At 58.8% G+C, this 15,519-nt stretch overlaps 1 protein-coding gene across 2 annotated transcripts in view; it reads right to left on the minus strand.

The window, feature by feature from the left end:
* Positions 1–5,989: 5,989 nt before the first annotated feature.
* The window catches only part of TAB1 (TGF-beta activated kinase 1 (MAP3K7) binding protein 1), a 33,054-nt gene continuing 23,524 nt past the window's right edge, over positions 5,990–15,519 (minus strand). For both annotated transcript variants that reach the window (XM_004743283.3, XM_045083836.1), the window contains exons 6-11: positions 15,058–15,171; positions 14,340–14,451; positions 12,514–12,658; positions 10,685–10,907; positions 9,240–9,402; positions 5,990–7,690 (exon numbers count right to left, since the gene is read on the minus strand). In XM_004743283.3, the coding sequence (XP_004743340.1) occupies positions 7,483–7,690; positions 9,240–9,402; positions 10,685–10,907; positions 12,514–12,658; positions 14,340–14,451; positions 15,058–15,171 (965 nt within the window). In that variant the 3' untranslated portion in view covers positions 5,990–7,482. The remainder of the gene's footprint in view (positions 7,691–9,239; positions 9,403–10,684; positions 10,908–12,513; positions 12,659–14,339; positions 14,452–15,057; positions 15,172–15,519) is intronic.

Here is a 15,519-nt window from a genome sequence, read left to right on the forward strand (position 1 = left end):
TCAAGAGTCAGATACTTAATCGACTGAGCCACCCAGGTGCCCCAGCTTGTCAGTATTTTTAGGACTTTATCCTTGGGAGGACCCGATTCTCTGGAGAGGACCTTCAGTGTGCTGCCTGGGGGGCAAAGGCCTGGCTGTTGCTGGGAGTAGGGCAAGGGGACAGGGTCCCCAGCACTCGAAATTCCCTGTACTTGGCTCCCTGTTTTCAGCTCGATGCCCCATCCCCAGGCCAGGGACAGCTGCTTTTCCATCAGCAAACCTAACTCCAGTTTTCTGCTGGGGCTGGGGTGGGCAGGTGGCCCCCGAGGTCTCACGTCCTGAAAGGGGGTTCAGGAGTCCGGCTGCTCCATATTTTGCCCCCATCCAATATCCCCACCTGGCGCTGCCCGCTGGGGCCGAGCCCTTGCTGGCTGTGTGGCGTTCCTCATGCTGGGGCTCAGCACATCCCCGCCCCAGCTGACTTGGGAGGCGGCTCTTCTGAGCCCCCGACTCAGCCGCCTCTACCCTCACTTAACTCCCCAGCTTCAGGGCTGCACAGTTCGGTCTCCGTCCAGCTTGCCCCACGCTTGTGTCTCTACTTCAGAATGAAAGCCTTCCTGGGATTTGGCGAGGGGGGACACTTGGTGTGTGTGTTCGATCTGCCATCCTTAGCTAAGCTGTCAGGCCAAGACCAGCCTGCCAGTCCCAAGAAGCCCGAGTCCTTTAGCAAGATTCCAGCAACCCCCGCCCCCCACTGTGGGCAACCTTCTGGGAAGCCTGTTCCAGGAGGGTCCCCCCCTCAGCCCGGGTCTCAAGACTCACTCTGGCCGGAGCTCAGGGCTGGCTGGCTGTAGCCCAGAGACTGTGAGCCCCTCTGAGGCAGGAGTGTCAGCTGTGACACTTCTGGTCGCCTTCTGTCTCCCTGCCACAGCCCCTGCACGGTACACATGGCCGCTTCCCAGACCACTTTGTTGCTGGAGAACCAAGGCAAGGACACACAGGGAAGGAGATAGAGACTGGGGTGAGGCGGGGACTGAGCCACCCAGGCACCCCAAGAATTAACTTTTGGTTCTAAGAAAATGTTTTGCTCTATAATAATCCATTCGTCTTGATACCACTGCAGTTGTCAAGTACCATGTCTAGTACTTTTGGGGAGGAGAAGAGACCCACCGACGGCCGCTTCCAGTCGGCGACGGCGACGAGAGAAGAATTAGGCACAAACAAGTCAGCTGCAAAAGACTGGGAGCAGGGGACCACAGTCGAAAAGGACGGCTGCCACGAGCAACTCCACAGTCTCACTTTTATTGGATAGAAAACAATAGCCAACAGAAGGATGGATGAAGGTCACACGTTAGTCACATCTTGCAGGCCAGCAAGGCGGAGGGCAAGGTTTCTAGTTAACCAAGCACATTCAAAGGACTCATCTACCTAACAACGAGCACTTCTGGGAAGAGAAAGGAGCGATCACGAAAAACGGAAAGCAGGCGGTTTCCGTTCCACCCTGAGCTGACCAGGCGTTCCCGGGTGCTCGGCTTCGGTGAAGGGGGCGGCATTCCGCCCTGAGCGAGCCGGGCATCCCCAGCTGCCCAGCTTCCCGGTCGTCCATCGTCCTTCTCCCCAAAGACCTGTTGGCAGTATCAGTGTGTCTTTCTTTCTTTCTTTCTTTCTTCCTTTCTTTCTTTCTTTCTTGCTTTCTTTCTTTCACAGAGAGATATCACAGGTAACACAACCCCAGCACAATCTCAGATCTCAGAGCGTCCTCGGCAGGCATGAGAGCTTCCCTCCTGCCTTGGGGGGCATCGGCACGTGCCAGCGGGTTAAACCGGCATGGAGACATCCCCGTCCAACCCCGGGAAGGGGTTTGAAAGTCAGGAGGAAACATCGTGGTGCCGAGAGAAAAGTCCTGAGTTCACGTCTCCCCTCTGTGTTACCCGGGCAGCTTGCTTGTCCCAGGTCTGGGTTTCCTTCTCTCTTGGGCAGGGGATCTGCTCCTTGCTAAGTCGTTAACTGTGACAGGCGACATTGCGTGTCCAGCATGTGCCTGGCACGTAGTGAGAACTCATTAAACAGTAGTCGTCGCGGTTTTGTTTTTACAAAAAACTGAGCTGTATTTGGGGAAGAGCCTAGGATAGGAGAGTTTCTGGTCCTCATCCAAGGTCACCCAGGGGGCATGCAGAGGCCGGACTTCCAGAAGCACCGGATCAAGAAAGGCCACGGTCGGGGGGGGGGGCAGGATGGCAGAAGGCGGCCAGCCCTGCCTCTGGGGAAGAGCCTGCACTCCTGTCCGAGTCCAGACTCCTGGGCTTCCCTCTGGATTTGGGAGGCGAGGGTGGAGCTGAAGAATCTGTCCTTGTATTAGCTCTGGTCTTCATCGCCCCCTGGCCCTAATGGGCAGCCAGGCGGGGGCCTGCGGCTCTGTCCTCCCCCAGACCCTCAGGTGCCAGGCGGGGACAGCCTCTTCTCACACACCCGTCCTGACGGGCAGCTCCTCACCTCTCACAGGCAGCCGGCGAGACTGTCCACGTTGGACACTGTTGGGAAGTTCTTTCTGAGCCTGAGCTGACATCTCTCTCCCCAGATCTCTGCCCAAACTTTCTGCCTGTATTTGATTTCCACATGTGTCCCATGGGGAGGGGGGCTCATGACAGGACCCAGTAGACCTACAGACAAATTCTGACCGGAGGCTCTGGGTGTGGGGAGCAGCCCAGGTGGGCCCCCTGCGGAACAAAGGTCTGGAAAGTTCCCAACCTGGCCCTCGGCAATTGGCTCTAGGGAGCCACGGGGCCAACGTGGTTCACTTCTTAAAGTATCAAATGACTCGATAATGTAATTTTAAATGTTAGATCTGAAAAAAGAAAAAAAAAGTTGCTTTTATACTAAAAAAAGACCCATTTGATATTATGAATATGACTACAGAATTCACCTTGAAATTCAAAATAAACGGAGACATCTAATTTCTTAGAACCCCTAAAACTCTGGGGTTGCTGGGGTAGGAGTAGTTTTCTCTGAGGTAATGGTATCTGCTGTAGAAAGTTTCAGAAGCTCTTCTTTAAGCAATTCGTCTATCCATCCGTGTTCCTCTGACACTCCTTAGACGCTGCCCAGATGGCTACTGAGATGCCTAGAGGAGACTCTAGGATGGAGGGGGTTCGGGGCGGGGGGTCTCAGGGCGGGGGGAGAGGAAGGAGCAAGCACAAGAGTGACTCCAACACAGTAGGGGCCAGGAAGCAGGAGGCTGGAGCTTTGGAAGGTTCGAGCTCAGTCCCGTCTGGCCCATGGGATGGCTTTGCTGAGGTTACAAGCATAGGAACTTGATTATGGAAGGTGTGGAGACCGTCTGGGGCTCTGGCCTTGAGGAAGCGGTGGAGGTCCAGGCCCCACCGCGTCCCTGCCCCAGCCCACCGCATGAGCTGGGGGAGCCAAAGCAAGGTGCTGGACCAAACAACCGATCCGCACATCGTGGGGTCCTCTGACCTCTCTGGGGGTCTCGAAGGCAGGGCCGGCATCTGCAAACTGGTGTCCGTAATTCCTCAAAGCCGGCTGCCAGACACTGTGTCTGTCCTGGGGGAGGCTGCCCAGGCTCGTGGAAATGTCAAGTGCCTGTCTTTGCTCGGGGCTGACATCACCTCTGCGTGGGAACAAAGCGCGTGCTCATGCCGAGCCTGTCTGGATTGGCAGTGATCTGCGCCCTTGTTTGGTTTCAAAATAGGGGGCCCAGAAGGAAAAATCATGAAAGATGCCCTTGTTGGAAGAAACGTCGAGGAGCCCAGCAGATCGCCTCCCTCCGGGCTTTGGCTGAGACGAGCAAGCGGCACACCCCCACTCCCCAATGTCTGGGTTCCTGGGGGAAGCTGCCAGTACACCTGTTCCATGGGAGGTCCCGGGGGGAGCCTTCATTATACGGGACTTTTGAGTGTGTGGGGGGTGTGCAGGGAGAGCGCGGAAATCCGTGCTCATGCTCTTGTCCATTTCCACATCTGTGGGGCAGTGCAGTCCTTACCGTCTCCTAGCTATGGCGACTCAAGCCTGCGGGGAATCTTATTAAGAAGTTGGTCGTTAACAATGAATTTTGGAACACTGAAAAAATAAAATAAAAAAATTAAAAAAAAAAAAGCTGGTTTCCTCATTTTATAGATGAATAGAGGCTCAGCATGGTCAAGTAACTTGTCCAAGGTCACACAGCTTGTCATTTTCATTTAACACGGATGTGAGAGCTACTGTATGGCTGGCACGGACCTTGGGGCCGGGACCCAGTGGAATAAAGTAGACAGAGTCCCCCTCTCACAGAGGGTACATCTTAGTGAGTGAGAGACAACACAGATAAACAAGCCAGAAATGCCAGGCCGTTTCTATGAAGCAGATTCCACAGGGAGATGGGGTTGGGATGGGGCTGGAGTGGGACCAGGGCAGGCCTCCCTTGGGATGTAGCATTTGCACAGAGGCCTGAGACACAATAAAGAGCCAACCATGTAAAGAGCCCGATCAGGTGCCTTTCCCAATGACGTTCCAGCGGCCTGAGTGGCCCCTGACAGGTCTCACTGCCAATGCCACCAGTGGTGGGGACACCCTGCCAGGTGCCTCCTGCAGCTCGGCAGCAGGGTCAGTTTGTGAGAATGAGAGGACCCAACAAAGGCTGGAAACTCCAGAGAACAAACCCCCATGGGGAGTGTCCATGGGGCTCCCGGTGCTGCCAGAGGTCCCGGTCCCCTGCCCTGCTGCCTCGGGCCCCGGGATGACGGCAGCTCAGGAATGCCTGCTTCATCCGGTCTGACCCAGGCCAGGTCCTCAGTCAAGGCGGGGACTGCATCCCATCCCGTGAGGGGACCGATGTCTTCAAGGGACAAGTGGACACAGGGCTTCTCTGGTCCTCTGTGATCCAGCCCCAGGGAGATTGCTCTCCCCAGTGAGGCGGTGGGAGGCGGCCAGAGGCTGGGCTCAGCCCAGCGTGTGCGTGAGCTCGGGCCTGCGCTTCGCAGCTTGGCCCCCCGGTGCCCTGTTCCCTTCTGGGCCCGACTCCTGCCATTTCTGAAATCCTAAGACAGACCCCCCCACCCCAAACTAGCCCTCTCTGCCTCACAGCTTAATCCACCAGAGGGAACCAGGAAGCTACACCGGCGCCCCTCTCGGCCCCCAAAGGCCAGCCCAGGAGGAGGTGCAGGACACCGAGGACGGGGTTCAGGGATACAAAGCCAGCTGGGCAGGGCCTGGGGGGCCAAAGCAGGTGCTAGGGCAGGCCCGGGAGGCCTAGGAGTTGGACGGCCATTTGTGACAGAGCAGGCCCACCTGTTTGCGCCTCAGTCACTCACTTGAGAGACGGGGGACCCACGCCTCCCTCTCAGGGTGCAGGGCTGACACCAGGACTCCGGGTCTCAGGCCAGCAGTGCTCCCGAGGGCTTCCCGAGGGTCAGCTGGGGAAGCCAGAGTGGGGACAGACCCTGAAAGGCCCATCCTGCCAGTGGGGCTCTTCCCAGGGGAGGGGCAGGGGAACCCAGGAGCCTCAGATGCGGGCACCCGAACACTGAGCTTTGCTTTCGCCTCTAAGCAGACTCGCCCTTGTCAGACAGGCGGGTCAAGTTCCACAGAGCAGGGAGAGGCTGGTACTTGCAGATCAGGATTTACGGAAAGCCCTCCACCCAAACAAAACCAAAATAAAGCAAAGGCACTCCCTGAATGTCCACTAGCGGGTGACAGGGGAGGGGGCCCGTCCTGGTGACCAGGAGCTCTGTCCGCCACACTGGTCCTCACGCACCAAGAACTGGCCTGGAGCCTGGAGCACCTGGCCTGTAGCTCGAGAAAACTGCCCCCCTCTCCAGATGTGTGGGGACAGGGAGGGACGCTGGACACCCAGTGCTGTCCTGCCTGGGCTGGGAGGCCGGCCGCGCAGGTCCCATTAGAAGGCTAGGGTTTGCGTTCCTGCAATGCCGCTGAGCAGAAGGATGGAGGAGGCCCCAGCCCCCCAGGCCGCGGCGAGGCACAGGAGACTGAATAGCAGCACTCAACACCCGGCATGTAAGACCACCTCTTACTTTTTCTTTATTGCCGTAAAAAAGGGATTCTATTTCTAGACACCAAACAGCATCACAGAGACATTCTTGGAAGAGAATTCTCTTTGTTTGCAAGCCCTCGAGACAGACTTTAAATCTGCTCACCTGCGGGACAGTGATGGCCTTGTAGTGACGGGTGGTGGCGGCCCTCTGGCCAAGAGGCTCTTGCTCTCCCTGAAGACTGTCCCCCGCCCGCCCCGCACCTGCCCGCTCAGCTCAGCCGCAGGGAGATGGGGTCCTGCACCGCCCAGCGAGCGGGGCCTTGGAGCCTGCCTATGACTGTTTCAAGTCCAGGCACCCTGGAGGCTGCACGCAACTCCCGGTCCCTGGTAAAAGCTGTGTCTGGGGTGTTGTGGGGCAGGAGCTGGAGAGGGGCGGAGGGATCCAGGGCCGCCTCCAAGACTGATGAAGAGGTCTGACTTCTGCTCCGCTGCGGACTGTGGGAGACGGCACGCTGGGAGTCTCCTGGGCCTGCCTCCTCTTCCGCCACTGGGGACAGCCCTGCCAGACTATGCCCACCGAAGGCAGAGAATGTGTGCTCTCGGGGCCTGGGCTGCTCCGATTCCATCCCTAAGTGTCTGCAAAAGTGGGGCATGCCTCTGAGGTTCCCGGTCACCTGGGCCACCTGGTATCCAAGAACCTCTTTCCCACGGGTCTTTGCAACACGCCCCCACCAGCCTGACTCCTGACCTGTTTTTCCCTTAAAGCCAGTAAAGACTCACTTGTCAGTGAGCGGCCACTATCCCCACTCAGTCCCGGCACGTCCTGACCTCTCCTGTACCCCAAGGCCTGCGGAGGCTCAGCCATGCCCAGACCACCCCTTCGGTGGGCTCTAGGACCAGGGCTCCTCTTGGACCTCCCGCCCCTTTCGACTTGATCTGCCCAGAGGTATAGCCAGCCCAGGCTCCCGAAGCTTCCCTTGGCCTTCGTGAACACTGACCACTGGAAACAACCTGGGGAGGCCCAGGGACAGGTGCAGGCTTCGAAGGCGCAGATGCCACCCAGGGCTCGAGTCTGGAGGCTGAAGAAGGGAGGGAGGAACCCTGCCCAGGGCTGCGGGGTTAGAGAAAGCAGCGGCTGCCAGGCCCCTGGCTGGGCCACAGAACTCCTTGAGGTCCGCCCCACACAGCAGGCCCGCAGTCTGCGTGGCCTCTGCCCTGCCCTGCTGGAGAAACTGCAGCGGTCCCAGCTCAGTCTGCCTGAGGGCGGGGCCTCCAGCCCCCTTTGCTGGGCCAAGGTCTGGTATGCAGGGCTGCTCTCGGAGAACGTTCTCTGCTGCACCCAGTACGGCTGGGTGCGGGTGGGGTGGGAGTGTGGTGCAGGCTGAGGACTAGGTGCTCCCCAGCGCCCTGCCCCACCTCAGAACAGGCAGATGCCAGGAAAAGGCCCATCCGGCCGCAAAGCTGGGCCCCCTTGTCCCCGGGCAAGGTCCTGCTCAGGCCACATCCCCTAGCTGGGGCTACGGGGCTGTCATCACACTCTGCTCGCCATGGTCCACACTCCAGAGGCGGTAAAACTCAGCAAAGTCCACGTAAGGCTCGACGCGGCCGTCCTCGCCAGGCGGGAGAGAGTGGGCGGGCCGGGAGCGGAAGAGGCCCCCGTCGGAGCTGGAGCTGCTGCTCTGCGTGTGCGTGGTGGTGGACTGCAGTGTCAGGGTTGGGCTCTGGCTGTGGGGACACAGGGGACAATCAGTCAGCAATAGAGAGGCCCTCCGGCCTCAGGCCAGAGCCAGCCCGGGCAATGTTCTTAATGACAGGTGAAAAATCAAGTGTATTTCCCAAACTTGAGCTCTATGTAAATCGTCAAGTGAACTAGAATTTAACAGAATGGATCACTCGGTTCCAGGGCTCGATCGCCATACATCCCAATGGCAACAGAATGGGACACAGACCATCTCCCTCAGGGCAGTGCCAAGACAGAGGCGGTCCATTCCAGCTGCTCCCCAAAAGCCTTCCTCATTCCCCCCTTCTCATTCTCCTCACTGGCTTGGTGGGGACAGGCCCCCTGTCGCCAGAGCTCCCTGGGTACCTGCTCTGTCATGAAATACCCCACAGCCGGGCACTACCTACCAGCCTGCCCAGCCCCCAGGCCTGGCCCACGCACAGCAGAGCCCACCTCCCACTCAGAGATAGGCCAAAGGAAAGGGGTCGTTCAGGGGCCCCAGAAGCAGAGGTGCGGCAGGATGGCCAGTTCTCCTGGGTCAGTTCTCCTGACCCTGCTGTCCTGCTCTGCCTCTGAGGACTCAACTGGGGTTTCTTTCCTCCAGGCAGCCCTGGGTACTCGGGACGCCCACTGCTCAGCAGCCTGGCAGGTCCCTCTGGCCCACAGCAGCAGCGGCGGCAGTGGGGGCAGGGAGAGGGGAAGGCCCCTGGGGGGCAGAGGCCCACAGCACCACTCCCTCCTGGGTGGCCCTTCCAATTGGCCACATCCTCTGCGTGGGCTGGGTGTGGCATCCCTATTATTCTGTGCAGGGCTGGAATGTGGAAACCAGATCCCGGTCCCCTGGTGTGGTGGGGCTGGGGGGGGGGTGGACATTCCACAGAAGTGAAGGGGCCGGAGAGACATGGACCTGTGAGGCAGGTCTGCAGCGACGAGGGGGGCCAGCCTGCTCACCCCTAAGTTCTGGGCCTCCTGCTGCCTCCACGCACCAACCCCCCGCCGCCTTAAACTGGACGACTCACTTTAAAGCTAAAATGGGACACTCTAGTCAGAGCCCAGGCTCTGACAAGCCAGCACAGGCCAAACAATGTCCCGCAAGCATGGATGTCATTGCGGAGGCTCAGAGATGGGGAGGAGATGGGGAAAAAAGAAAAGAACACGAGAACCTTCCCAGTGAAGGAAAGCGAGTCTGTGGGACCCGCGGGAAGGACAAACAGCGGCCTGTCTCCTCCGGCGGCCTGTCTCCTCCGGCGGCCTGTCTCCTCTGGGGGCCTGTCTCCTCCGGCCCGCCTCGCCCACTTGGCCCCTGATGCCCCACCCCGCCCAGGTCTGGGTTCAGTGAGCTGCTGGAACCTGCACAGCGGCCTCCTCCTGCCTCCGGGTCTGGAAAGGACCCCCAGGGATGGAGTGGGGAATGTGAGAGGTACAAGACCCCAGCGTACCTCACCCCACATCACTCGAGCCCAGGACTAGGCCCCGTGGCCACTCCCATCCCTGCACCGAGGGGCTGTCCCAGGAGGCAGGGCTGGGGGTGGCTGCGGGCGGGGGAGGGCTTACTTGGTGAGGGTAGGCGTGGCTTCGTCCAGCGTGGAAGCGCTGTGGGCCCCGTTGACCAGCTGGCCCTGGGAGGGCATGACAAGGGAGAGGGTCACGCTGGTCTTGCTGGTGCTCTGGGCGCTGGAGTACGGCACGGAGACGGGGTACACACGTCCTCCTGCAGCTTGTCGGGGGAGAGAGAGGTGGGCTGCAGGGAGTGGCTGAGCGGGGATCGCTGGGGTGGTGGGAACACAGCCGCCGAGGGGCAACATGGGGACAGCGTCTGAGCGGCTGAGAAGGTGGGCAGCAGCCAGGCCTGGCTCCCGGGGCTGCCCTTTGGGACAGTGAAGGGGCGTCTGTTTAATGGCAGACTCTTCCAGGCAGACGGGGGGCTCCTCTCGGCAGCAAGGCACCGGTGCTCAAAGCAGGAGGAGAACATGCGCTGAGCTGCCTCGAGGACAGGGTGACTGCCGGGCTCCCCATGGCGCTCTCAGCCCAGGGTTAAGTGGAGGTTGGCCCAAGAAAATACGGTTACAATAACAACAAGTTACAGAAACTCCAGTAACCCCGGTGTCCGTGGGGGAACAAGCCCATCTGTGCTGCTCACGTGCTAAGCCCTGCTTGTCTGAAAAATGACAAAGAAAGGCAGCCCCTAGGAATGGATAGTTTCGACACTGACCAGCCCGGGGAGCGAAACAGAGAAAGACTAGCGCCTCTCTTCCCCAGCAACCTGACCACGTTATTCCAAAGGGAGAAAATAAAGCATCTCAGCCTCACCCCCAGCGGGGCCCAGGGACAGAGCCAGGTTTCGGGGGCCCCTCTGTCCACATGCCTAACCTCGCTTCCCTCTCTTCCTTCCAGAGCTTCAGCTCCTTGGTAAACGGGGGTGTCCCCTGCGCCTAGGGTTTTGTTTATTTATTTGACAGACAGAGATCACACGTAGGCAGAGAGAGGCAGGCAGAGAGAGAGAGGGGGGCAAGCAGGCTCCCCACTGAGCAGACAGCCTGATGTGGGACTCGATCCTAGGACCCTGAGATCATGACCTGAGCCAAAGGCAGAGGCTTAACCCACTGACCCACCCAGGAGCCCCTGTGCCTAGGGTTTTGAGGCCTGAAGGAACTCTGTGCATAAAGGGCCAGGTACCCAGTAGGCACCCCAGCAGTGGCAGCCATCCCTATTGTGTGGCCTTGGAGGTTGGCAAAGAGCTTGCTCACGTACTCAGACATTCAGAAGATCAGCCGGGCACGTGCTAGGATTCTCATTTCACAGGCAACAGGGAAAAACAACAACAACTCAGCTCAGAGAGCTTTACAGTCAGAGACCAGATCAGAACGGTTTCAAGCCAGGCCTCTGGATCCACATCCACTCCAGGCAGCAAGGCCCACGCCTCCAAAGTCACCCCTCCAAGGTCACCCCGAGCCCCGGACGACCTCCTCAGGAGGCCCCCCGGTCACACGCGTGCATACCTGGAGCCGGGGATGGCGTGGGCTGGCTCATCTCACCAAGAGGGTAGCCAAAATTCCTCACCAGCAGGGTCATGTCCTCGTGCCTCGGGCAGAACTTGGCGCGCTCACCGCCACTGGCAAAGGTGTCCCCGTGGATGCGCTTCACCCGGTCTACCACGGCCTGGGCCACGGCATCCAGGGAAGTCTGCTTGGCGAACTCCGTGTCGATCATGGCGGCGATCTCCTGCGGGGAGGGGGAGCAAAAGCTGGTGAGGAGAAGGGAGGGGGCGCCCAGGACGCCGCCCGCAACTCCAGAGTCTAACCAGGGCATTTAGGAGTATCAGCCGAGCAGGTGAAGGAAGTCTCCAGCAGTCCCGCCTGTAATCTGAACTTTTCAAGGTATTCTGGCTAATTCTTCTGGAACTTTCTCATTAGAAAAGGTGTGACCTTGTGATCTCTCCAACTGTTGGCTTCCACACCAATAAAATGGGGGATAATATCCACCTCACTGGGTTATTAAGAGGATTAAATTGCACAATGGATGGGAGAGCACTCGAGACCACGAAAAAGCCTGGTACCAGTTGCTGTTAATTACCAAGTTTCCTTTCCTGGAACAAACTTACTGTAGGCTAAGTCACGCCATTTTTGTTATAAACACGGAATACAGAATGAACACATGCCTCAGAGAAGTCCACTATCCAGTTTATTCTAGAACCCAGCAAAAGCCACTAGGTAATTCTTTGGCAAAGAAAAAAAAAAAAAAAAAAAAAAAAAAACGGCAAAGAAAAAAATCATACTGACAACAAACACAAACTCCTGTACATGATGGCTGGCCAGAGTTTCTTGGAGGCAGGAGGGCTGAGACAGGTCACAGGAGATGACCTAAGCCCTGTCTGGGGTGGGCTCAGCTCAGCTCTGTCAGTGACCGGCTGTCACCTCAAGACCTCAGACAAGCCCCTGAACTCCATCAGCCCCAAGCTGCCTAACTCGACGTGGACACGAGCCCATCTCCTGGGTTATAAGGCTATTGGCAGGAACAATAAAATAAAGTAAATCAAAAACCTTGAACATAGGTTATCAGGAGATAGACACATGAGACATTCTTCTCCTAATATTTAATTAAAAGGAGGACAAAGCAGAAAAGGTTACTTGCCTACTGGAAGCACAAATGGAAGGAGAGACACAACCTGAATTCACTAGCCAAGGTCGGGGAAAGGCAGCCTCCCTTCAAAATCATCCTTGAGGTTGACTGTCTCGAAGCCACGCATTAGGGACAACTGTCTGACACGTGTGCTCTCAGCACAGGAAAAATAAGGGGCTCCCACTGACTGGGGACCTAAGCTTATCACACCTCGCCCTCACCGCAATCCCAGAAAGGTGGATGTTATCACCGGTTAGAGACAGGAACAAGCTGTAAGCAAGTGCGGCTGAGAGGGGAGGGGGGGAGGGGAGAGAAGGGGAGAGGAGAGGAGAGGCAGGGAAGGAGGAGGCGGAGGGAGGGGACCCTTGAGGCTCAGGTCATACCCTCTGGGCTCTCCTCTGGACCAGGGCCCTTCTCAGGCACACTCCAGAGCAATGTGCCTGGGGAAATTCACTTCCTGGGGCCCTGGGGACTGACCCAGCTTCAAGCCCAGAACGAGCAGGCTTCTGGGTGGGGTGTGTGTTCTTGGAGCGCCGGGCATTTCTTCCCGGGAGCTTTGAAGGCGCAGAAGCTGCCTGGTGAGGGCATTTGCGAACTGGAGCTCCAGGTCCCTGAGCACCATGGAGCGGACCCGAGGGCTGGCTGGGTCCCCCGGGGGGTACACCGCGCTGCGGGTGGGCTGGCGGTGTTCTGCTGGGGCCAGGCTCACCTGGTTGGCCTGCCCGGGCCCGTGGGCGGCCTCCAGAGCCTTGTAGAGCCCCTCCGACATCAGCACCAGGAAGCCAGTCACTCCGTCCAGGGGCTGCGCACCGTGGATTTCGGGCTCCGCGATAATCGGCTTGGACTTGGCAGCGCTGTGGGAAGAGAGCGTGGGGAGAGCTGTGCTTGGGAGGGCCCCGGGGGACATTTGTGCTGCTAAGGGCAAGAATCCACCCAGGATGTAAAGTCAAATGCACATCTGACAAGAGGAAAGAGAGAAACCAGAAAAACGGACCTATCTTCTGAGCGTGGCTCCTAACGTAAAGCTCTGAGAGCCTGGAGAGCCAGCGGGGCGGCTGCGGGCACCCGACCCTGGCCCCAGTCCCCACCTCCTGGCCACAGAGCCTGTGCGGTGGGGGTAGGGACGGCAAGAAGGTGGGGATCACTTGTAAAAGGCCACTTCGCCCGGGCTCCTCCAGAACAAGTACCACGCCCACTCAGACCCCGAGTCCACTCCCCAGGTGCACAGGGACCCAGGAGGGCCAGCGAATGTCACAAAGCTCCAGCATGTGCGTGCACACACAGAGGCAAGTCTGAGATGTTCCCGGCAATGGTACGTGGAAGAGCAGAGTCTGGACACATCCCGGGAGCCCATGAGCAGGGCCGGTGAGCACTGCTGCAGCCTTGCTACAGGCCCCTGGCTGCAGTTACGGGGGGGCGCCGCCCGCCCCCCTGCACTGCACAGTGGGGAGCACAGCACCCATCGGGAAACGAGGGGGGTGCAGGGCACAGGAAAGGGTATGCCAGGACCTGAGGGCGTTTTAGGAAGGTGGCTGCCCCCCGACACATCCCCACACACATGCGCACGGGAGCCCCAGGACAGGATACGGGGAGACCAGCAGCCTCTGGGGAAGGAGTCCGGGCTCGGGTGGGGGGAACCCTCACTGTGGATCCTCGGTGCTAGCTGACCTGTTCTGAATCTGGACTTTCCAATTAAGCCAACAGAACCTCCCCGCAGTTAGAGACAAAGTTTCCAAACTCAACTGCCTAAATCCTTCCTGCACCCCCAACTCCCTGTACACCCACACCGCACCCCCCCACGTGCCACCCCCACATACACACGTCACACACATGCCGCAGCCCCCCCACCCCCCACCCCCACATACACACCCCCCAACCCCACCCCCCCCACACTGAGCACATACACACTGCATACACATACCCCACACTATACCACACCTCCTACACATACACACACACACACACACACACACACACCCCACCCCACCCCCGCCCGCCGCATGTCTGTTTTCCCAATCACCGTTAAGGACACTGCTTCGGATTCAGGATGCCTGGGTTCAAGCCCTGCCTCAGCCCCTGCCAGCCCTGTGAGCAGGTGGCCCCCCGCGGTCTCCACATCGGTTGCCTCCGATGAACCCACCTTCGGGCCAACAGCGGTACCTACCTCACAGGGTCTGAGCGAGCAGCGAGTGAGACCGTGTGTAAAGAGCTGGGCACAGGCGGGCACGTCACCCGCGGTCACCACCGCTGCCCAACTGCGGCAGCTCATGAGAACGCTGGCCACTCCTGTCAGGCCCCGTGGCCCTGGCTGCTGCCCTTGGCTTTCACTCATGTCCCCAACCGGACCCCTTGCCAGCCCTGCTCTACAGAACCTCCCAGCCTGTTGGGTCTAAGGCCACACACCAGCCTCTCTGGGAGGGGCACAGCTCTCCTCGGGCTTCCAGCTACCTCAACCACATCTTTCTGTCCCCAGACCATCTTTCTGCCCAGACCCTCCGGCCTCACAAACAGGGGGCAGCTGGGTCGGCCCCCTACCTGAGTAGGTCGATGTCAGTGTAGCCGTATTTGACCTTGTAATCCCCGATGCGTCTGGTGCTCTCCTGCCCACAGACGATGCCCACCTGCTTGATCTTTCCTGCATCCAAACCTGCCGGCAGGGGAACGAGAGGACAATCCCAGACCCTGCTCACCATGAAGGAGGAAACGAACAGCATACAGACACAGCCCCCCAACAGACAACAAGGACCCGCTGGGTGGAAAATGAAGTCACGCCAGGGTGCCCCCGGGAGCGGCTCACCCGAAGGGCCCCAGCGTCCACCGTGCCCAGCCCCATCAGAACGCCCCCTTCCTCAGAGGCCCCGGGCAGGGAGCGAGCAGCTGTGCCGTGCGAGCTGCAGCCTTGAGCCTTCTCTGGCCTCTTAGTCTCTAGCGGTCATAGTACCTGCGTACACTCGGTACTCCTGGACGTACACTCGGTACTCCTGGAAACACTTCACACATAAAGAGTCTTAATCCTCACAAGGCCCTGAGGCGGGTGTGACTACGATCCTCATTACGCAAATGGGGAAACTGAGGCACAAACTTCCAAAATTCCGGACATCACCAGCTAGTAAGGGGCAGAGCTGGGACCCAACCCCAGGCAGGCTGGTCCCAAGCCCAAGGTCGCAACCCAAGCACTTCCTGCCTCTCCCTAGTCGGCCCCCCGGAAGAAGACTGAGGGTGAGCCATGGGGGTCGGCCCCGCCCCGACTCACCGAGCTGAGAGAGGCGGAAAAGCTCGTCTTCGTTCTCCGTGGTGTGGTCCACGTTCAGCTGGGTCACCTGCAGCCCGTCCACCGTGGATTTGCACAAAAGGGCACGATTTGTACCTGCAGGGGAATTTGAGCAGCTGAGCCAAGACTGCGCACAGGAGGAACAGGATGGGTGGAGCAGAGAGAAAGACAGAGACACAGAGAGAGAGAGAGGAGGCAGCATCTCACACCGGGAAATCCTTGAACTGAGCAAAGAAAATAGGCTTAGACCACTGGGGTGAGTCACCAGTCTCTGAGGCGTGCTGATGGTATTAAGGAATTAGGTTAAACTTTTCCAGTGTCATCCTAGGATAATTATGATTTTACTAGGAGACCTTTTCTCTAGGGAGATGTACTGAACTATTGACAAAGATAACCTGACAGGATGTCTGGGGTTGCGGAGCCAAAGGACTGGCGAGGAAATGA

The sequence above is a fragment of the Mustela putorius genome, unplaced genomic scaffold (genome assembly GCF_011764305.1).
Source record: "Mustela putorius furo isolate JIRA1106 unplaced genomic scaffold, ASM1176430v1.1 tig00000738_pilon_pilon_pilon, whole genome shotgun sequence".
Taxonomy (NCBI): Eukaryota; Metazoa; Chordata; class Mammalia; order Carnivora; family Mustelidae; genus Mustela; species Mustela putorius.